The sequence below is a fragment of the Electrophorus electricus genome, chromosome 9 (assembly GCF_013358815.1).
Source record: "Electrophorus electricus isolate fEleEle1 chromosome 9, fEleEle1.pri, whole genome shotgun sequence".
Classification (NCBI taxonomy): domain Eukaryota; kingdom Metazoa; phylum Chordata; class Actinopteri; order Gymnotiformes; family Gymnotidae; genus Electrophorus; species Electrophorus electricus.
In genome coordinates this window covers 12,103,074-12,125,801 of record NC_049543.1, presented here as the reverse complement: position 1 = coordinate 12,125,801, position 22,728 = coordinate 12,103,074, and the positions used below count along the sequence as shown (strand labels likewise).

The 22,728-nt window shown below is 47.0% G+C and overlaps 2 protein-coding genes across 2 annotated transcripts; both read left to right on the top strand.

Annotated features, from left to right (window-relative positions):
• Window positions 1-5,954: 5,954 nt before the first annotated feature.
• On the top strand, window positions 5,955-13,370 carry hgsnat (heparan-alpha-glucosaminide N-acetyltransferase). Its single transcript, XM_027031978.2, has 18 exons — window positions 5,955-6,192; window positions 6,678-6,793; window positions 6,882-7,018; window positions 7,207-7,325; window positions 7,775-7,844; window positions 8,021-8,090; window positions 8,324-8,421; window positions 8,785-8,861; window positions 8,975-9,005; window positions 9,133-9,293; window positions 9,372-9,487; window positions 9,579-9,700; window positions 10,146-10,272; window positions 10,455-10,541; window positions 10,728-10,805; window positions 11,304-11,374; window positions 11,651-11,763; window positions 12,369-13,370. The coding sequence occupies exons 1-18, from the start codon at window positions 6,099-6,101 to the stop codon at window positions 12,548-12,550; spliced, it is 1,869 nt and encodes a 622-aa protein (XP_026887779.2). The 5' UTR covers window positions 5,955-6,098; the 3' UTR covers window positions 12,551-13,370.
• Window positions 13,371-14,447: 1,077 nt separating this feature from the next.
• Window positions 14,448-22,120, top strand: pi4k2b (phosphatidylinositol 4-kinase type 2 beta). The gene is made up of 10 exons (XM_027031977.2): window positions 14,448-14,967; window positions 17,620-17,771; window positions 17,909-18,109; window positions 18,613-18,744; window positions 19,443-19,596; window positions 20,025-20,089; window positions 20,438-20,537; window positions 20,627-20,760; window positions 21,096-21,155; window positions 21,277-22,120. Exons 1-10 carry the CDS (start codon window positions 14,643-14,645, stop codon window positions 21,448-21,450), a joined length of 1,497 nt encoding a protein of 498 aa, XP_026887778.2. The 5' UTR covers window positions 14,448-14,642; the 3' UTR covers window positions 21,451-22,120.
• Window positions 22,121-22,728: the final 608 nt, after the last annotated feature.

The following is a 22,728-nucleotide window of genomic DNA, read 5'->3' as shown; positions in this document are numbered from 1 at the left end:
TGTACTGATGATCTGAGATTTAGACCACTGTGCAAAGTCTTCTCCAGTACATCCCAAAGATTCTCAAAGGGGATCAGGTCTGGACAATCCATGTGTGATGCATGTCTCATGCTCCGTGAACCACTGTTTCACAATTTGAGCCCAATGAATCCTGGCATTGTGATCTTGGAATATGCTCGTGCCATCAGGGAAGAAAAAATCCATTGATGGAATAACCTGGTCGTTCAGTATATTCAGGTAGTCAGCTGACCTCATTCTTTGGGCACATAATGTTGCTGAACCTAGACCTGACTAACTGCAGCAACCCCAGATCATAGCACTGCTCCCACATGCTTGTACAGTAGGCACTAGGCATGATGGGTGCTTCACTTCAGCAATCTCTTCTTACCCTGATGCGCCCATGACTCTGGAACAGGGTAAATCTAGACTCATCAGACCACATGACCTTCTTCTATTGCTCCAGAGTCCAATCTTTATGCTCCCTAGCAAATTGGATTCGTTTTTGCCGGTTAACCTCACTGACAAGTCGTTTTCTTAAAGCTACACAGCTGTTTAGTCCCAATCCCTTGAGTTCCCTTCACATTGTGCGTGTGGAAATGCTCTTACTTTCACTATTAAACATATCCCTGAGTTCTACTGTTGTTTTTCTACAATTTGATTTCACCACACGTTTAAGTGATCGTGGATCACGATCATTAAAGATTTTTTCCCCCACCACATTCCTTCCTCGAGGATGATGTTTCCCCACTGTCCTTCCACTTTTTAATAATGCGTTGGACAGTTCTTAACCTGATTTTAGTAGTTTCAGCAATCTCCTTAGATGTTTTCTCTGCTTGATGCATGCCAATAATTTGACCCTTCCGAAACAGATTAACATCTTTTCCACGACCACAGGATATGTCTTTAAACATGGTTGTTTAACAAATGAGAAGCTACTCACTGCATCAGTTAAGGTTAAATAACTTGTTACCAGCTGAAACATAATCACCCATGCAGTAATTATCCAATGGGAGGCTCTTACCTGTTTGCTTAGTTAAATCCAGGTGGTGACCTTTTTTTTGGCTAGGTAGCGTGTGTGTGTGTGTGTGTGTGTAATTTATTTATATATATTATATTACACACACACACACACACACACACACATACATATAATACATACACATATACATATACATACATACACACATACATACAAACTGTGATGACAACCCTAATCAATTCGCCATCACCTGCACCTCACCCTAACTTACAGACAGTGAGACAAACAAAGAAAAAAATATATACTTACCTCATAATGTCCCGGGACATGACATAACACGACATGACATAACATGACAATGGTTGACAGAGAAGGGGGTCCAAAGCAAGAACATGTGCCTGTGTAGTGGAACCATCCCCCACGACAAAGGAGTGTGCGAGACCATCGACGTGGACACAAAACACCGAAAAATGAAACCAAAATGGGAAAAACTGTTATGTGATTAATGCTAAGTGCTTCGTATACTGCGGTGTACACATACGTTACTGACACCTACGTTAGAATACCCTTTAAACGTATAATTATGACGTTTTTTTTATATTTTTTGGGGTGAGGGGAAGCAATAAATCGATTCTGCAAGTTGGCGAACCTGCACGGTGCGTGGAATGCTCCAGAGGTGAGCAGTAAGACCATAGTGGTCTTTAACTCAGAGGATCAGTCTGACTGAGGACCAGACATGGATTCTGCAGAGACAGGTCAGGTTAGAAGTGGAGTAACCCACACAATTACTCTTTTTTTTACACTTGGATACCTGGGAGAGCTGTACACAAGGGATTCTGAAGTAAATATTATTTCTGTTATAAAAAAGTTTACTCCCTAAAGTTCTGGCTACTCTTGCCCCGCCTCTTGACTACTCCGACCATGCGCACTCACCATTTACACCTACATATGTACATATATACATACGCACTATTATACATACATACATACATACATACACCCATTATACACACATACATACATACATACATACATACAATCATAAATAAATAAATACATACATACATACATACATACACACCATTATACATACATACATACATACATACACACCATTATACATACATACATACATACACACCATTATACATACATACACACCATTATACATACATACATACATACACACCATTATACATACATACATACATACAATCATAAATAAATAAATACATACATACATACACACACACATACATGCATGCATACACACCATTACACACATACATACATACATACATACATACACACAGACCATTACACATACATACACACCATTACACACATACATACATACATACATACACACAGACCATTACACATACATACACACCATTACACACACATACATACATATATACACATACACACATACATACATACATACATACACACAGACCATTACACATACATACACACCATTACACACACATACATACATACATACACACAGACCATTACACATGCATACACACCATTACACACACATACATACACATACACACATACGTATATACACACACATGCATACACGCATACAGATATACATCTGAAGATCTGCAAAGTGCTTCAGGTTCCAGGATAACTTGACAGACGTGATGTCCAAACACATTCTCTCACACAAAAACTTTAGTTGTATCTTTCTGAGGATAAACAGGGCTTCTAAACAATTGACAGTGAATCACATTACAGGGTGCAAACAATGAGCTGACTGTGTACACTAAATTGCTTTTAGTGTTTGGGGCTTCATATCAACTCCACAGCAAGAGTTTTTTTTAAAAACCTGGAAAATGAGACTAATTAATTAAAATAATTAAAATGGCACATTGCAGTGTCTTGTCACAAAATTTGCAAGACATTGCTAACTAAAGATTTTTGTTTTGAGCTAAATTTAAATGTATAAAAATTATATCACATTACCTGGGCTAACAGTTCAGTGTGTGTGTGGCATGTTTGGCATGTGTTTGGCACGTGTTCGGTGTGTGGCATGTAAGTCTATCACCCAGTAAAGGTAAAAAAAAAAACAACTGAAACAAGAAAATGTCACAACAGATCCTTTAGGAGAAAAATACAATCAGAATAAAAACAGAGCACTTCTGGGCCAAATTTCACAAATTCTCCCTCTCATGTTTCCAGCTCATTAAAAATAACCCCTGCCTTCGTGTAACACTGCAGGGTTTTAGGTGTAGTCCAGACACATTTCCGGATCAATCTTTCCACGTATGGCCATGAAAAACAGAGACTCTATCCAGACTTCATCTACTCTATGCCACATGCTTGCAGAACATTTTCACTGGTTTGCATCAGACTGCAAAGCCTCCTGGGCATGTTCTGCTCTCCACACGTCGAGGAACGTTCACTCAGTTCTTGCCGCCTTTAGGGGGTCATCCAATATCTTTCACTTGTGCTGATATTAACAGCTCTTAAGGCAGTGTCAGGGATATTCCCTGATGGAAGCCAGCGAAGGCGCGTTAATATTGGGGTGGAATCTAACCGTGGTGCAAAAGTGTCCTTTGAATTGTTATCACGTTTGAGGGTTATGAAAGCATCAGTAGAATGCGTCACTGTTTCTCCTGCTCTGGGGGTGTGTCCTGCTCCCCCGCCTGGTGTCCTGGGGGTGTGTCCTGCTCCCCCGCCTGGTGTCCTGGGGGTGTGTCCTGCTCCCCGGCCTGGTGTCCTGGGGGTGTGTCCTGCTCCCCGGCCTGGTGTCCTGGGGGTGTGTCCTGTTCCCCCGCCTGGTGTCCTGCTACCTGACCTAGTATCTTGGGGTTGTGTCCTGCTACCCGGCCTGGTGTCCTGATCAGTGAGCACATCATCCCTGGCTGTCTTTGTCCAAAGATACACTGAGACATCTTGTGAATTTTTAAAAAAATGTTTAATTGTCCACAAAATGTTTTGGCTAAAAATAGTTAGAGAGAGAGAGAGAGAGAGAGAGAGAGAGATTCAAGATATCTAATGTGCTGCACATCAAGTGTACACGTTCCTGCTTCTCATCACATCGTGTCACAGAGATTTCATTTTCTGGATTTTTTTGCCAGTCACTTTCAGTCAAAGCATCTAAACTAACAGAAAAGGAGCAGAAGGGACTTCCTTGTAGTGTCCGTTTCAGTAACATCTAAAGCGTGCAAGAAAAAGCAGCATTATTTCCTAAAACATGACAAACACAGAAACTCTCAACTAACCCCCAGGATCGACTGCCCTTCTTGTACTGACCATTAAAACACACAGGCATGGCAGGTAGTAGCCTACATTACTGTCTATGACACACAAACACACACACACACACACAGGCATGGCAGGTAGTAGCCTACATTACTGTCTATGACACACAAACACACACACACACACACACACACACACACACACACAGGCATGGCAGGTAGTAGCCTACATTACTGTCTATGACACACAAACACACACACACACACACACACACACACACACACACAGGCATGGCAGGTAGTAGCCTACATTACTGTCTATGACACACAAACACACACACACATACAGGCATGGCAGGTAGTAGCCTACATTACTGTCTATGACACACAACCACACACACACACACACACACACACACACACACACACACACACACACACACACACACACACACAGGCATGGCAGGTAGTAGCCTACATTACTGTCTATGACACACAAACACACACACACACACACACACACACACACACACACACACACACAGGCATGGCAGGTAGTAGCCTACATTACTGTCTATGATACACAAACACACACACACACACACACACACACAGGCATGGCAGGTAGTAGCCTACATTACTGTCTATGACACACAAACACACACACACACACAGGCATGGCAGGTAGTAGCCTACATTACTGTCTATGATACACAAACACACACACACACACATACACACACACACACACACACACACACACACACACAGGCATGGCAGGTAGTAGCCTACATTACTGTCTATGACACACAAACACACACACACACACACACACAGGCATGGCAGGTAGTAGGCTACATTACTGTCTATGACACACAAACACACACACACACAGGCATGGCAGGTAGTAGCCTACATTACTGTCTATGACACACAAACACACACACACACACACACACACACACAGGCATGGCAGGTAGTAGCCTACATTACTGTCTATGACACACAAACACACACACACACACACACACACACACACACACACACAGGCGTGGCAGGTAGTAGCCTACATTACTGTCTATGACACACAAACACACACACACACACACAGGCATGGCAGGTAGTAGCCTACATTACTGTCTATGACACACAAACACACACACACACACACACACACACACACACACACACAGGCATGGCAGGTAGTAGCCTACATTACTGTCTATGACACACAAACACACACACACACAAACACACACACAGGCATGGCAGGTAGTAGCCTACATTACTGTCTATGACACACAAACACACACACACACACACACACACACACAGGCATGGCAGGTAATAGCCTACATTACTGTCTATGACACACGTGCACACACACAGGCATGGCAGTTAGTAGCCTACATTACTATCTATGATACAAACACACACACAGTAACAAAGCTTACTACCTGCCATGCCTGTCTATGACACACACATCCAATCCCGTAAATTAGCACTGCTGTCATTTAATTTCGAATAAATCTGTTTGAACTCTCGTTCGGTTCTTTCTTGGCCACTCGCGTGGTGTTCGTTATTTTCGGACACTACACTAGATAAACGTGATCCTTTTCCTCACAGCGATATTCAGGGTCATCTTAACATTTTAAAGCAGACAGCAAAAGTTTGCATAGTCATAAACATTTGATTAAACAGTTTTATGCTGCCGTCTAAAACATCAGTATATCAGTGCTGCAGAACCGCAGTAGTCTTCGGGGTGTTGTCAGGCGCTGTGCCGATTGTCCCTCGTCGCTTCCACTACTGAGGGAGGAGTCGGACGCGCCTGTCACGAGAAAGGGAAAACACTGGAATCTACGGAGGAAAACCGGGAGAAGGTGCAGGTAGCTGAGGACATGGCCTCTCCAACACAGCACCGCTCGATTCTTCCGGCCGTGCTGGTGGTACTACTGGGCGTCTGCGTAGCACCTCTCACCGCAGATGGCCCGTGTAAGTAACTAACGTTGGCTGTGTGTGAGTGAGAGAGCTGTGAATCACGGTGCCCCACCCTCTAGCAAAGATTACACACACACACACACACACTTTCTAGCTAGCGAAGCGTCATTGATGTTGATCTCAATATTGAAACGCGGTGTGGTTATTTAGCGTGCTAACGGTTTGTGCAGCTTTTCCTACGCGCTTCTGGAAGAACGCCGAGGAAGGGGCGAGTGCGGTGGCGTCACGTGCCCCACACTCCAGGAGAACGTGACGGGTGGCCGGATGACGTAAACTGAGTCTCCCTATGCCGAAAAAAAAAGGGTTTTGATATTTACGGTATTCTTGTCAAAACAAACCCTGAAAGATAATCCGTTCTGTAACCGAGCGAACCAGCCAGCGCGCTGATGTTTGACGTCAATCCATCCACCGGAAAGGTGCGTTGGCGCGAGCCTTCTTTACGTTCAAACGGGTCTTAAAGACGTGATTTTGCCCCTCAGCCTCCCGAGCCCGGCGCAGGGCTCCCGCGCTGAAGATGGACGAGGCGGCCGTTTCCGTGATGAACGAAGTGGACACGGACCTGTTGCTGTCGGCGCTCTCCGACCGCTGCTATCAGGTGGCCGCCCCGCACGCCTCTCTCTGTTGCCATGGTTATCGCTGCTACGCTTTTCTCGTGGCTAGCGTGCGTGCTCTTTCTACCCCAGTGTTTGCCGCAGCCCGTGGGACTCGTGCCCGCCGCCCCGGGGCCAGGCGTACCGACCACGGCGAGCTTCACCGTGGGCACCCAGCACGCGCTTACCCTGCAGCTAAACAGCACCCCAGGGAACTCCGAGCTCTGCAGGTATCCGGCACGGCGTGTGTGTGTGTGTGTGTGTGTGTGTGTGTGTGTGTGTGCGCGCGTGTGTGTGCACCCGTTTGTGTATCGTGGCGTGCTGCTGCAGGTTCCCTGTAACTTCGTTCTCCAGCCGACAGCACGAAGCGCTGGAGACTAACCCACGTTTGCCCCTTCTTCCTTACACCCTACGGCAGAGTGCATTTCCACTTTGGGGAACACGGGAACTATTCTCTGTGGGTGAAGAGTCTGAATGACCCCGCCCAGGCCAACTGCACCATGATCACGGAGACGGAGCCGGTGAACAGCTACCTGCGTGAGTCTGGCTGTGTGCTGGAAACGGCGGCGTCCTCATCAAAGGGCAGTTGCCTTCATCAGCTTGCACAAATGACGCGATGTTGTCAAAGTTCTGTGTATGTGTATGTCTGTGTCACTATATATATAATCTCGCTAGGTGAGTAACTGTACTGTACTGTGAGAGATGTAGAGATAGTCAACATTTGTAGTAAAGTACAGTTTCCACAGAAACAGAACGTTTCAGACAGAGAAACAGATCCTTCATCAACTGTGTGAGCAAAGTGCTTATATAATGAGAGAAATTCTATATTAAAAAAGGTAACTGTTTATCTAGGGTTAGTTTTTACCTTTCGTCACATGCATCGTATTATGCTAAACAACATCATTATATAACATCAAAATTGAGCTTCTGCAGCAAAACACCTGCGTACACACACACACGTCTGAGACATTTCTGTCTTTTTTCAGCCATCCTGCTGGCTTTCATCACGTTTGCTGGTTTCTATGTGCTGGCTGCCATTTGGAACACTGTCATGGGGTAAGAACCGCCCCCCCCCGAGGGGGAGGGGGTTGCAGGGGTTCTGGAGGGTAACGGGGTTGGAGCGAGAGGTGTGGGGGTTCTACTCCCATAAACAAAAAATGATAGTAAAGTGGGTTGTTGGAGGAGTCACTGTGTGTGTGTGTGTGTGTTTGGTTGTTTGTCTCTCCCTGCAGGCTGGACTCTGTGAGGAACTTCCTCCATCGGTTTGGGAGCACCCTGGAGGCTGATAGACTCATCAACTCCGTGAGAGACTTTCTGTATTCATCATTTCATTCACACTTTCATCATTCATTCATTCATTCATTCATTTGGGGTTTGGCACTTACACTCTCTATCCTATATGCTATATCCAGCTTTTTAAGTTTCTTCATACTTCCATGTTTAACCACACCCACATCCTATTTTTGATTTTTCATATTGCTTATTCAGCTTCATTAGTGTTGGCTCATATATGCATTTTGTCGTGTGTGTGGTAGGAACTCGGTACCCCCGGGCGGAGTGAGGAGTCCTTGACTGAGGTGAACATCCCTACCAGCTCTGGACGAAGACTTCACTCTCTAGACACCTTCCGAGGGTGAGGGATCTCTCTCTCTCTCTCTCTCATACCAGTTAGACAGACCTTCCTGACTCTTGATGTGTCTGTCAGTGTGTGTTTCTACACCAGAGCGCATGCCATCACCCCCCCGTTACAGGCTCTGGACCTGCGCCGTCACCCCCGTTACAAACTGCGTCACGTAAAACTTTCCCTCTGCGTTTGTCATGTGTAAATGTTGTTAAGAATGTTTCTGAAGGTTGTGAAGTAGTGACGTTAGACTGGGTTGTCTGGTCGTAGCGTTGGAAGTGTCTGTGGGTGATGGTGTGTCTGATTGGTCGGAAGCGTATGTGTGGGGCGGGTGTCTGATTGTTCGGAATGTGCCCGTGCTGCTGTGCCCACTAGGCTGGCCCTGGTTGTCATGGTGTTTGTGAACTACGGAGGGGGACGCTACTGGTTCTTCAGACACGAAAGCTGGAACGGTGAGTCTCAGACTGTTCTCAGGTCAGATTTGGCCTCTCTGATTTGTTGGAGATGTTTCATGTGGGCTGCATATGCAAGCTTTGAGTGTGACTGTGATGCGTTTCCTCCGCAGGACTGACTGTCGCTGACCTGGTCTTCCCCTGGTAAGGTCATGTGACCCTGTCTTCAAACAAACATGTTTATTGTCTGTGTATAAAATCATCGCTAACGTAAGCACATGAGGCGTTGTGATCTGAGAGTGCAGTTTGTGTGCGTCCGTCTCTCCTACAGGTTTGTCTTCATCATGGGTACGTCCGTCTCTCTCTCCGTGAGTGGCGCTCTTCATCGGGGTGCCAGGTGTTCCCATCTTCTGTGGAAGATCTGCTGGAGGAGTGTTCAGCTCTTCCTCATCGGAGTCTTCATCATCAACCCCAACTACTGTGCTGGGCAATGTGAGTCCCTGTCACACTCATGTGACTTCAAGTGATGGATGGATTTAAATAATTGTGCGTGTGTGTGTCTCTCTGCAGTGTCCTGGGACTCCTTGCGTATCCCTGGCGTACTGCAGCGTCTGGCCTTCACCTACCTGGTCGTAGCTGTGATGGACGTCTTGGTGTCCCGCCTCCGTCCGGCCTCCACACCTACAGTGAGTGAGCCAGCCCCCCCGGGGCCACACAGACTCCGAGCCCCGCCCACGCAGACGTGGTGTGTGTTCTGAAGTGAATCTGCCCCTGTAGGAGACCTGGTGGTACACCGTGCACGACATCCTCTTCTGCTGGCCTGTGTGGGCACTTGTGGTCGTCATGGAAACGCTCTGGCTGTGTCTGACCTTCTTGCTGCCTGTGCCCGGTTGCCCGAGGTATGGGGGCGACGTCTTAATGAGGGTTAAACTCAGGTCAGGAAGGCAAGTGTGTGTGTGTGTGTGTGTGTGTGTGTGTGTGTGTGTGTGTGTGTGTGTGTGTTGTGCTTGGACACAGATCAGATGTTTTGAACGCAACCAGTTGGACCAGAACCTACCAGAACTTGACACACACACACACACACAGGAGACAGGGGTGTGGGGTCCAGGGACGTGGACTAATCATTCCTGTTCTCACTCAAATGAGCTTTTTACCAACAGAAAGAAGAACTGGGACGTTCCCGCGGAAACGCCTCCATTTCACACATTCGTCTCCACGAATCTGCAGAAACATGAATTTACTATCAAACCTCCCGTACATGAGAGAAAATAAAATAAAACATGCAAATACGTGTGTGTGTGTGTGTGTGTGTGTGTGTGTGTGTGTGTGTGTGTGTGTCCTCAGAGGGTATTTGGGCCCTGGTGGCATCGGGGACGTTGGCCTTCACCCTAACTGCACTGGAGGGGCTGCAGGCTACATCGACCGCTGGCTGCTTGGAGAGAGTCATATTTACCAGACCCCTTCCTCACGGGCACGCACGCTCGCTCGCACGCACGCACGCGACCAGCTACAGCTACAGTGACGGCAGCAGCTGTTCTCTGGGGTTGAACCTGTGACCTTTTGAACCACAGGACAAGAGAAACACTGCAGGTGTCGTTCAGACACTTCAGAGACCTGAGATTACAACTCTCTCTCGCTCTCTCTCTCTCTCAGGTGGTGTACCAGACCATAGTGCCCTATGATCCAGAGGGAATTCTTGGCAGTATTAACTCTGTACTGATGGCATTCTTGGGCCTCCAGGTCAGACCAGAGTAGTCGATCACTAACATTATTGTTCTGAGTCTCCTCCTCTTGTAGAGTGTCTCTGTACTGTGTAAGGCTGCAATAGGCATAAGACACCCCTTGTGTGACACAGTTTGGACAGGTCAGGACACACAGTGCATAGAAACTGTTCCAGTATGACTGAATTGTCAGGTGTGTGTTTAGGCTGGAAAGATTCTTCTTCACTACCGGGACCAGCACAGACGGATAATAATGCGTTTCCTCATATGGGGATTTGTTCTGGTGAGTATTATTGTAGTGACTGTAGTCATGGAAACGTATCAAATTCCAATGAAAATATGTAAAACGATGGTGGATTTATGTATTTGAATGTAAATGTCCCCGTCTGGTACGCAAGTTTTGGCTCCGAATGAAAATGGAACCTCATTAATGACATTCGCGCCTGCCAGATTTTGATGCTTGGTGATTGGCTTCATTTAAATGTAAATGCAAATTGGAAAATGTAAATGTAACTGGATTAAACAGAGGTTTCCAGAATGATTTTTCAAATGTCATGTAACTTGTGTGCGTTCGCAATCTGTAATGAGGCATTTGAAATTCCATTATCAAAGAAATACAAACATAAGGAAGGGAAAGGGCGCCCCCAGCTGGCCGTTATGTGCACTCGCTACCGCACTGGGCCTAAAGATGAAGTAGACAGTGAGCCGTCATGGTTGGAAGAATCACACCGGTGCTGTGGTGTCTTAGTCCCTGTAGTGAGTGTTGTTCTTCTCCCTGTAGGGGGTCATCTCTGCCATTCTGACCAAATGCTCCACAAACCACGGCTACATCCCCATTAACAAGAACCTGTGGTAAGCCATGCCCAGCCACACTCACTCACACTCAGGAATAAATACCAATGAAATGGTGGTCTCACTACTACAACGACCACAGCCGTCGTTCACTGGAATAACGCAATTTGATAACCACCCCAGTTATTGTGACCTTTTATATTAATTTAGTATTTAAATCATTTAGGATGCTTTTTTTTGTTTGTTCATGAGTCTAAAGTTATCTGTGTTTGACAAGCGTTCTGTGGTCGGTGTGTTTTACAAGCGTTTTAAGGTCAGGCTGTGTTACCGGTGCAGGTCTCTGTCGTATGTGACCACGCTGAGCTGCTTTGCCTTCGTGCTCCTGCTGGTGGCGTACTACGTGGTGGACGTGAGGAGATGGTGGAGCGGCACGCCCCTCGTCTACCCAGGTGAGCACACCTGCCACAGCTGGACACGCCCTCACACATCTGGCAGGTGCCGTTCTGCAGTACCCTAGTGTCTGCCGTCCTCTCCACAACCACAGAGTCCTTAAAGAGACCAGTCAGAAGTGTCGGGAAGTGGATCCCCGAAGACGAAGGTTTGTTTTGGCTGGGTTATGTGGACAAAGCTGTCCAAAACTGAGCCAGAGACGCACACAACAGCATGTCTGCAAGACCATGTAGGCGTCGGGTCTGTTGTGAATTTATACAAACCACTGTGAGAACCACGAAGAAAGACCATCTGAACAGACAGTGGATGTGAACAGTCAAAGAAACAAAATCATAAGAGTATATTAAATATGTTTGACTACTGCTATGATATTAAGAAATTCAGATTTAAGTTTCACCGTGTAGTCAGGGTTACAATGCCTGGTCAAGACAATTTGGCTTGGATTGGCCTGGTCAAGATAATGTTATTTTTACACCTTAACTGTGCTGTCCAGAAGCTTGTGAAGGAGATGAGAGAATTGCTTCCATTTTAATGGAGTTAACCAAATAGCAAAACGCACAAATGGACCTCCCTGACCTTATGTTTTTGACCTCTGTGTTCTAAGGGATGAACTCCATCCTGGTGTACGTGGGCCATGAGGTGTTTGAGGGCTACTTTCCCTTCCGCTGGAAGATGAGAGACAGCCAGTCGCACGCCGAGCACCTGATCCAGAACCTGGTGGCCACGTCCATATGGGTCCTCATCTCCTACGTCCTTTACAGGAAAAGAATCTTCTGGAAGATTTGACGACTGCTCGTGATCCGGCACACTGACCCGTGGGTCTCCATGGAAACGACGCAACTTTCTTCCTCCCTTTCCCCCCCTTTTTTTAACTCCTCATTCAAAGACCCGCAAACTGTGCGTGAAGGGTTCAGGACACGTGTCCCAGATGGGCCACACGCACGCACGGGGTGTGCATCAGGAGGACAGACGGACAGCGGAGGTGAGAACAGGCAGAGACGTTGTGGAGGGACACCTTTCAGGTGTGCTTACCAGGACAGCTGAAGGGAGGACGATTTGAAGGCTTGGAGCAGAGGGATTTCACAGTCGTTCATCGTGAGATGCAAGACTTGAATGTTACTGGCTTTAAAGTCCTGTTTCACTAGACGGACAGTTCGCCCCACCCCGCTTAGATAAAAGATAGAAAAGGATGTGTTTACAGATATTCGTGCACTAACACTTCTAAAGCAGGGTCCTCATTACTAGTCGGGTAACCTGCTCTTCAAGACACTAAAATAATAATGAAAGGAAGAACAGTTATGCCAATTTAATATATATTTACTCTTATATACGTTACTGCATAATTCATTCTTGCATCAGTTAATGTAAATTTGCCAAATAAAACATTTGTTCTAAGTGGAACTGGGGAAAAACTGTTGCCAAACTGGAATAATTTCAGGTGCTTGTTTTTGTGAATGTGTAAATTCTTCTGATATTCTAATTATATTCTGAAATTGTACTGCACATCATTTACTTTTTTTTTTATATTTTATAGTTTTTGAACATTAGGAAATGCTATTGGCAAACGTTTTTCATTTAAAAAATAAACTGTCTAACCTTATTTTTACACTTGTCAGACTGCTGTAGTCTTGTTGTACAACTTCAGATACTTTGAACAGATTGTCATGTGTTAATTGTAAATTTTAATACAAGACTGTCAGTAAATGCAGAGCTGGGTGTAACTGATCAAACTGAAAAGTCCAAAGTATCAATCATTATGCAGTCAGATTTTGCATTCTTTCATAACTACAGCATTTAGTCTTTAGAACTCCTGAGAGCTCTTCGCTGTCATATTTCATGGTCTGATATTACTAGTACACATAGTAAAAAAATTTGTGCACTTTTGTAGTTTCAGAAAAGGAACAAAGTGATGAGTTCTGAATGCTTGCTAGTCTCCTGGAAGACCAGAGGAAGTCGCAACGCTACCTCCATACCATGCCTTCTCTGCGGGGGTTTACCTCCAAAGCCAAGCCTGCTCCACAGGGGTTTACAGAGGTCAGTGGGTGCAGGTTAAGATTTCTGAAGTCTGGTGATATGATGATAACATTATAGAACACTACTGTGGAAAACGCAAGTGTAATTCATCCCCTCGTAATGAATACGTAGAATGTTCAAACATCTGAGACAAACCCCCATGGTGGTCTTAATCACCTCGTGCACAAACTCTTATGGTAAGAAGGTGACATTTTAAATGTATTTATTTTTGGGAAAAGGTGTGCCAGCAAGATCTCTTAATTTTGTGTTATAGTACTATTAAGATATGTCTAATCAATGGAAAGGACAGCTAATTGTATACAAATTGTTGACAAAAAATGTAAAACCCATCTGGAAATTAACATTTAAAAGATGAACATTATTGAAACATTTAAAACATTACTAAATGAACAATTAGCTGAGAGTTTCTCTTTTTCGCCTAAAACCATGTTGCAACATGAAAAGAGGCGTGACCTTTTAAAAAGCACAATACGTCTATAAACAGGGGCGTGACCCTTTAAACAACGCAAAACGTCATAAACGGGCGTGACCCTTTAAACAACGCAAAACGTCATAAACGGGCGTGACCCTTTAAACAACGCAATACGTCATACACAGGGGCGTGACCCTTTAGACAACGCAATACGTCAGACGGACGGAGGAAAGGCGCACGCGCATTAAAAACAGGAAGTCCATGACCTGATGTGGACGTAAGGCGTGAAAGCGCAGAAGCGGTTTTTTGTTTTGGACGAACGAACGGCTAAACAATGATTACACGGTAAAACTCACGCGCTGAGTGAACGTAGAGTTGGAAGAAACGGTCCGTTTGTGCGCGAGAAGTGATCGAATCAGCCTGCAGCTCGTAATGATGGCAGAGTGCGAGCCCTCCGAGAACGCGCCGGAGCCAGCGCCGACAGGGACGGACTTGAGCTTGGCGGAACCTTCGCTTTGGCTGGGGAGGAACCGAGCCGGACCCAGCCTGGGTCTGATGTTGAACCCCGGAGGCGCGGTACGGATCTCGGACTCGACGGAAAGCGTTCTCACGGAGCTCGAGGCGGAGGGCTGCGGCGAGGACTCGCTGCTGCTGCCGGGACTGACCGGAACCCAGTCCCCTCGCGCCAGCAAAGACCGGAGGCTGATGCGCAACAGACACAGTTCCTCGTCTGATAAAGACAACTTGGCTTCACCCGGTGAGAAGTGCGCCGCATTTAGACAATCATTTAAAAAATAATAATAATAATTAAACGTGAGTGAGAATCACATTTGAACTCGGTGTCCTTTTAAATTGTAGCGTTCGGCACGGTGCGAACTGATTGCAGGACGTCCTGCGCGACCGCTGTGTAATTATTAATGACCGGCTACTATTTTGAGCAGGCACACGCTGGCTGGACTGGCCGCAGGCGCCGAGCTGCACTTTGCTTTCGGGCCAAGGTTAGACTCGTTCGGCTCAGATCGCACCTCGAGCCTCACTGATGTTCTCACGAATGGCGTTCGTGCGTGAACTTTCACAAGTGGTCAGACGTGACATCAGAGCTTCCCCCCCACCCGTTCTCGCGCGCCTTTCTATTTGAAGGGTGTGGTTGTAAATGGAGCTGCTCTTCTGTCCATGTCGCTAAAGGCTATATGTCGCCCCACGTCACACCGGTGGGGTAATCCAGGGCAGCCGTGCGCGTTCTGCCGTCTGGCCCGGGGGCTTGAGACGTCGCTGAGGACCACGTGCGCGCTCTGGGGAAATTGATGAAATGGGTCGGAATTCGTGGCCTGTACGCCGCGCGCACACGGCCAGCTATGCAGAGCACCCTCCGTAAAACCGCGTCTGTGCAACCGTAACTTGTCGGTTAACGTCTAGTAAACGTTATGCACCGCTTCGGTGCGTTTTCCATTTCTTCCTTTGCGCGCCGCTTCCTCGGATTGCACCGCTACTCTTAGGCCGAGCGTTTCCACGCACCCATGGCGCACGTTTTCATACGCGAAACGCTCACTCCCTGCTGCCTATTCTCGCATGAAACCCATTTTTGGTTGAACAAAATAAAACAATCCCATTAACGTTCACACATCCTATCTGCTGCATTTTACAACGCGACCATTTTTGTTCCGTGATTGCTGATGTTGATGTTTTTCCGCTCTGTGTGTGTGGTTAATGTAGACCTCATGTCGTTTCTGTAGCCTGCTCTACCTGGGCGTTCTCGCTTGGACCCACGCGTCGCCCCTCGCACTGCACATAATTGACGTCAGACAGCAGCGCGAGGCGTATCATTTTAAATGTGTTTTTCAGATCCACTGCGGCAAAGATCTGCTGCGCTCGCGCGCGCGCACCTTAATTGGGCTTAGCCTGACCTCCAATAAGGATGTTTCGTCTCCCCGTGCGCCTGTTAACGCACAATCGCATTTGGCGTTTCCAAAGGAAACGGTGCACGGTCCGGTTAGTTTCCATGGAAACCGCACATATTCAGGCGCTAATGTCAGACGCGCTAACCGCGCTCGAGCGGTCTTACCGCTCCCAGCGGATCTCGTGTGCAATGAGTTTGCAGGAAGTTTTGTAACATGGGTCACGTTTGTTTTGTTCCCTTAGCACGCAGAACATGGGAGTTACGTAAGCAAGCGATAACCCGTCCAGCACTGCATCTGGGATTGCTCTCTGCACCCAGGAGCGTGTATATACACACACACAAGCGATAACCCGTCCAGCACTGCATCTGGGATTGCTCTCTGCACCCAGGAGCGTGTATATACACACACACAAGCGATAACCCGTCCAGCACTGCATCGGAGATTGCTCTCTGCACCCAGGAACGTGTATATACACACACACACAAGCAATAACCCGTCCAGCACTGCATCTGAGACTACTCTCTGCACCCAGGAGCGTGTATATACATACACACACACACACACACACACACACACAAGCAATAACCCGTCCAGCATTGCATCTGAGACTACTCTCTGCACCCAGGAGCATGTATATACATATACACACACACACACACACACAAGCGATAACCCGTCCAGCACTGCACCTGGGACTGCTCTCTGCACCCAGGTGTGTACACGTGTACGGGTGTACTGCTGTACCTCACACGCCTCTTCTGCTTTAGGGTATACTACTGTACCATCGCTTAGACACACACACTCTCAGCTGGTTTGGGTTGTAAGGCGTTTTTGTATGGAGCCAGTATGATTTGTTTTGATGGTTTGAGTTGTGGTCCCACGGTTCAGTGTTTCTTGCTCACGGACTGCCTCGCCCTCGCAAGGACCCAGAACGTACTGCTAGATATCAGATCCTTGGCTGTTGGGCATGTTCTGCTCTGGTGCTGTGTTTTTTACTACTGATGTAATGTTGTGTAATACTTAAGTATTATAACTTAAGGTTTCAATTTAAATCTCAGTCAAAGGTATGAACACACCCAGATTATCCAGTCAGCAGCATGAAGTTTTCCTCCACTGTGTTTCTGGTGACTTCTTTATGGTGTGTTTTCATGTCCGTTACACATCATAGCACTGGTACGGAATTCTGGCCGTATATGTCAAATCCAGTTCTGAATTTTGTAATGACTGGCAGCTAAAGGATCTGTTAATTGGCTTGTCCTTACACCTGACTGCTGGATAATTGCACAGTTAGTTGGCAGTTAATGGATCTGTTAATTAGCTTGTCCTTACACTTGACTGCTGGATAATTGCACAGTTAATTGGCAGTTAATGGATCTGTTAATTAGCTTGTCCTTACACCTGACTTCCTGGAGAAGGGAGACTGGAGAACTAGCTGCCTGTGACCGCTCAGGCCTGGGGATTGGACACCTGTGACATTTTGTGTGTGTGTATATATGTGTGTGTGTGTGTAGGTAACAACAGCGGGGATTTTAACCATTTTCCTGAGGACCCCCACTTTGGGGAGATTGTGCAGCGGGCGGAGCAGGCGATGGAGGCAGGGGTCTTCCCTGAGAGAATCTCGCAGGGCTCCAGTGGGAGTTACTTTGTCAAGGACCCCAAAGGGGTAAGGGGGAGTGACTGTTGGGGGCTGGCCGTGTATGTTTGTGGGCGTGTCTGTTTGGAAAGCCAGGTCTTCTGGCTTTAAAACTACACCTTTTAGCTACGCGCTGTTTGACGCGCGTCTGACCTCCCGCCACACAGAAGATCATCGGTGTGTTCAAGCCCAAGTCAGAAGAGCCATACGGCCACCTGAACCCCAAATGGACCAAGTACTTTCACAAGGTCTGCTGCCCCTGCTGCTTCGGACGCAGCTGCCTGGTGCCCAACCAGGGCTACCTGTCCGAGGCGGCTGCCTCGCTCGTCGACTGGAAGCTCGGCCTGGACATCGTGCCCAAAACCAAGGTGTGTGTGTGTGAGATTTTTCTGCCTCTTGTACAGGGTGCAGCAGCTCAGACAGGTGGAGTAACTCCACCTTTCTGCCTGTTGTGGTAAAAGTGCAGTGACCTACAGAAGTGTGCAGGGCTCGCGGGTGGTTCAGAAAGACGAGACGTAAAGAGTTTTTCCCCCCTATACTCGGTGAACACGCACGTGTCCTCTGGCCTTTTAAACCCAGCGTGAAGTCACCTTTAACCCTTGAGGTTCTAGTTTGATCTAGTTTGCTGTGGCAGAGTTTTGGAACGATGATGTAAACAAACAGGAATATTTACAGTGCATTTGTTACGATTTTTGGAATGAAAACTTATGAGTAGTACCTACGCATGCAAAGTTATTTTTACACTGGTCCCGGTTAGAGGCGTTACATCGTCTGTGACTTTGGGACAAGTTGCTGGTATGAAGTCTTCTGTCCTCACAGCTTACACGTGAGCGACTTCATTGTTTCCTTTCTGTCGGTTTCCCCCGTCCAGGTCGTGTCTCTGGCCAGCGAGACGTTCCACTACAACGCCATCGACCGGGCCAAGTCTCGGGGGAAGAAATACGCCCTGGAGAAGGTGCCCAAAGTGGGGCGTCGTTTCCATCGGGTGGGCTTGCCGCCCAAGGTGAGGCCCCGGTCAGGCGCTCTCAGCTTACGCCATGTCTGACTGGTTAGTTTCCCAGCCCAGTTCACTTGGTGGGTTGGGTGGGTGTGTGTGTGGGTGTGCCGTATTTTAGCTACGGTTGCGATTTTTTGATTGCCCTATAAGGTCACACATTTAAATAAGTGTTCCGGGTTTTCTAAATTTGTACATGTGGCCCATCCTTGGATTTCTTGGACCTTCTTGCATTGTAGAATAACGTTTTGAACAGTCATTCATGTTAAAGTGTGTTTTGGCTCTTGTATCCTTGCACTGCAAACACCGGCTCAAATTTGGACCCGATTTTCCATAGCCGGTGTTTCATGCGGCCAGGTGAGCGCTCACTGATGAGGTGGTTCGGTGGACTGCTGTAGCGTTTGTTACTTTATGTCTGTGGTTCTGGAGATTGATGAGGGGGGTGGGTCACCTGTACGTCTGTGGTAAACGCAATGCCCTGTCTCAACACCAGGTGTCATGTAGAGAACACGCCTTTAATGAGGTTGTGACAGATCTGCTTCTTTTTGTGTGCGTGCTCACACCATCTCGCATTCATTCTCCTGCCCCAACTAGTTCTCTGACCATCTCGCCCCTCCCCCGCCCCACGCAGTAGGACTGATCCAAGGCGTATTAATAGGCACGCGTTTGGTAGTAGCCGGGGTAACGTGCACCTCCGTGTCCTGCAGGTCGGCTCTTTCCAGCTCTTTGTGGAGGGATATCAGGAGGCTGATTATTGGCTGAGGAAATTTGAGGCAGAGCCTCTTCCTGAGAATACGAGGAAGCAGCTGCAGTCTCAGTTTGAGAGGCTCGTGGTGCTGGACTACGTCATCAGGAACACGGGTACGCACACACACACACACACACACGCTGGACTACGTCATCAGGAACACGGGTACGCACACACACACACACACACACGCTGGACTACGTCATCAGGAACACGGGTACACACACGCTGGACTACGTGTTCACTTAAACCATGATGTGCTTGTAGTTCTGTGGTTCTTGCTTGTGTGTCTCTGGTTCAGATCAGAGTGTTGGAGCAGTAGAACTAATGCACACCCCGACTTGTGTGTGAATGGGTCATTTGCAGAGCCTCAGTGTGTGTGAATCATGTCGGCATGTTAGCATTGCTGAACTAGTCTTCAGAGGCTGGTGGTTGTTGTTGATGTGGTCCTAAAGTCGTGTGTGTGTGTGTGTGTGTGTGTGTGTGTGTGTGTGTGTGTGTGTGTGTGTGTGTGTGTGTGTGCGCGCGCGCGTGCGCACAGACAGAGGAAACGATAACTGGCTGATTAAATATGAGAAACCAGGAAGTGAAGATCAGTCGGAGAAGGTGTGCTACACAACCCCGTGTCACCCTACAAACACACACACACACGTTCCTTTCACTGTGACTTTTTGTATACATGTGTATAAACAGTAATTTTATAATCATGGTAATGCATATCTCGTTGTGTTTTATCTGTAAGGTTTTTTTTTTATTATTATTGCTACAGTTTCCATTACTAAATATTTTTAGACTTGTTCTCTGGGTCTCAGGGCAAGTAGACATGTTATTAAAAATGAGGCATTTACAGGTGCTTGTACTATTGTTACCAGATTCCTCAGTCATAATGTTGAAATGTCCAGTGAAGTCTTGATTTCAGTACTTGCAATAGATCTCTCTGGGCTTGTTGAGCAGGGCTCTGAATGGTGTGAGCCTAAGGAAAGCGTCATCCAGATCGCAGCTATAGACAACGGCCTGGCCTTCCCCTTTAAACACCCGGACGAGTGGAGAGCGTGTGAGTCCCACACACCATCAGTCCTCCATGTGGTGTTGGACTGCTGTGCATGCCGAGTAAAGTGTGTGTGTGTCTGTGTGCGCATGCAGATCCGTTCCACTGGGCGTGGCTGCCCCAGGCCAAAGTGCCCGTCTCCCTGGAGACGAGGGACCTAGTGCTGTCCCGCATCTCTGACATGAACTTTGTACAGGACCTGTGTGAGGACCTCTACGAGCTGTTCAAGGTTACTGCACGTCACCTCTCACTCCCTCGTCCATCCGTCTGTGTAACCGAGCTGTTGGAGCACACCGGGGACGTTTAGCTAACAGCAGCTGTGTGACTGCCTACACTTGCTTCTAACAAAGCAACTTTACTGTTTAAAGTCTGCTTTGGGTGTCATTTTGCATACTCTGCTGCGTGTGTTTTCTCCAGCCGCTCCTGTCTGCCTTTCACACACTTCTGAAGCGTCTCTATTGTTCTTGCGCTGTCCTGCTTTAGTTCTCTGCTCGTGTGCCCTAAACACTCTCACCCACTAACAGCAGGAGCGTTGTTTCATCCAGCATGTCGCACTGTTTGCAGACCGATAAGGGTTTTGACAAAGCCATGTTCGAGAAGCAGATGTCAGTCATGAGGGGGCAGGTGAGTTTCACCCATCCTGCTGTTTGTTCTTCTTTAAACTTGCCACACACACACACACACAGACACACACACACACAGGCAGCTTCCAGAATCCTGACTCCACCTCTGCCACCTGGCACAGATCCTAAACCTCACCCAGGCACTGAAGGATGGCAAGAGCCCCATCCAGCTGGTGCAGATGCCCCGGGTGGTGGTGGAGCGCAGCCGGGGGGGTGGCCAGGGCCGCGTGGTGCAGCTGAGCAACGCCTTCACCCAGACCTTCCACTGCAAGAGGCCCTTCTTCACCTCCTGGTGACGCGGCACCACGGCAACGGGAGGCGGGGCTGCCGGTTCCCCCGGATCTGTTTTTGGAGGCTGGAGACCGAGAGATGGTACGGGAGCATTGGGTCTGTGGTGCTGGACACGCACAAGGATAAGGGGAGGAGGGTCGTTATGGCCCGGGTCACGTGGGGTGGGATGGAGGTTGCCATGGAAACATCTGCATCTCCTCTTTGTTGCTAGGGTTAGTTGTGGCAATGGCGCAACTGGCAGTTTTTTGGGGGTTTTTTTTTTTATAAACTAATAAATATATAAATACTTAAATGTATGAGGAATGAAGTACAGAACTTTAAGACTTGAATATGAAAACTTGTTTTGCTTGAATGTAACCTGCAGAGTTTACATTTCACATTCCTCTTGGACATGTCAGTACCAAGGGAATGAACCATGGTATTTTGATACGATGAATGTATTTACTGGGTTCTGCGAGGATGCTGTTGGTATACACGCTGATAAAGATGCTTTTTAGACTCAGAGAAAGTTAAGTAACTTCACGTGAACCTGTGTATGCACCTCGGTACTTTTTCACAGGACTTTAACACGAACCTGTGTATGCACCTTGGGACGTTCTATTCCTTCTCAATGGTTGTTTGTTGAACTGTACATTTTAAGTGACAAGTCAATAAAGCATTGCATATAAAACATTGTCCATTATGACTCATGATTTCTGTAACATCTAACAATGTCCTGTATCTATGGTTTCGATGATGGCCCTACCATGTCTTAGAAGCTGTAGGTTTTTTTTTCCCCTAATGAATTTAGTCTCTGGGTAACTTGTATTTAATGTGACCACAGTTGCATAAAGCCCTTGAATTTCAGTGTAGTTTTAACTCCTGTAACTAAAGCACTTGCAAGTCTCCTAATGTCAGTCTCTAATTCTCCAAATGTGTGATGTTTTGGGATGAATGGAAAGTGTTCAAAAGGTCTCTTAAATTAAATTATCTGCAGATGTTATAAAGTTGTGATGAAAAGAGCTTTGTCATATTTACACTTCAAGGTAATTTCTGTTTGCTTTGAGCAAAGACATTTTAAAGTATTTAGGTCTCCCCACCAACCCAAACAGGTTGTGTGAAATAAAAATAACGAGCAGGGTGTGGTGATTTTTTGCACAAAGTCACTTAATCTGTCTGTCATGGAGCAAAGATGAGATGGCATTATTTGCTTGTCGGGATAACGTCAGGAGTTTAGAGTCTGATGTGGCAGAGAACGTTTTGCAGCTCAACTGTCTCGGAGGTTACAAACATCTAACAGTTCT

Bases quoted from the DNA above. Each gene is read 5' to 3' on its own strand.
- hgsnat (XM_027031978.2), top strand. From the start codon at position 6,099: ATGGCCTCTCCAACACAGCACCGCTCGATTCTTCCGGCCGTGCTGGTG. The intron at 10,542-10,727 runs GTCAGACCAGAG...GTGTGTGTTTAG, and splicing joins TGGCATTCTTGGGCCTCCAG to GCTGGAAAGATTCTTCTTCA. The intron at 11,375-11,650 runs GTAAGCCATGCC...TTACCGGTGCAG, and splicing joins CCCATTAACAAGAACCTGTG to GTCTCTGTCGTATGTGACCA.
- pi4k2b (XM_027031977.2), top strand. From the start codon at position 14,643: ATGATGGCAGAGTGCGAGCCCTCCGAGAACGCGCCGGAGCCAGCGCCG. The intron at 20,538-20,626 runs GTGAGTCCCACA...GTGCGCATGCAG, and splicing joins CCCGGACGAGTGGAGAGCGT to ATCCGTTCCACTGGGCGTGG. The intron at 21,156-21,276 runs GTGAGTTTCACC...CACCTGGCACAG, and splicing joins TGTCAGTCATGAGGGGGCAG to ATCCTAAACCTCACCCAGGC.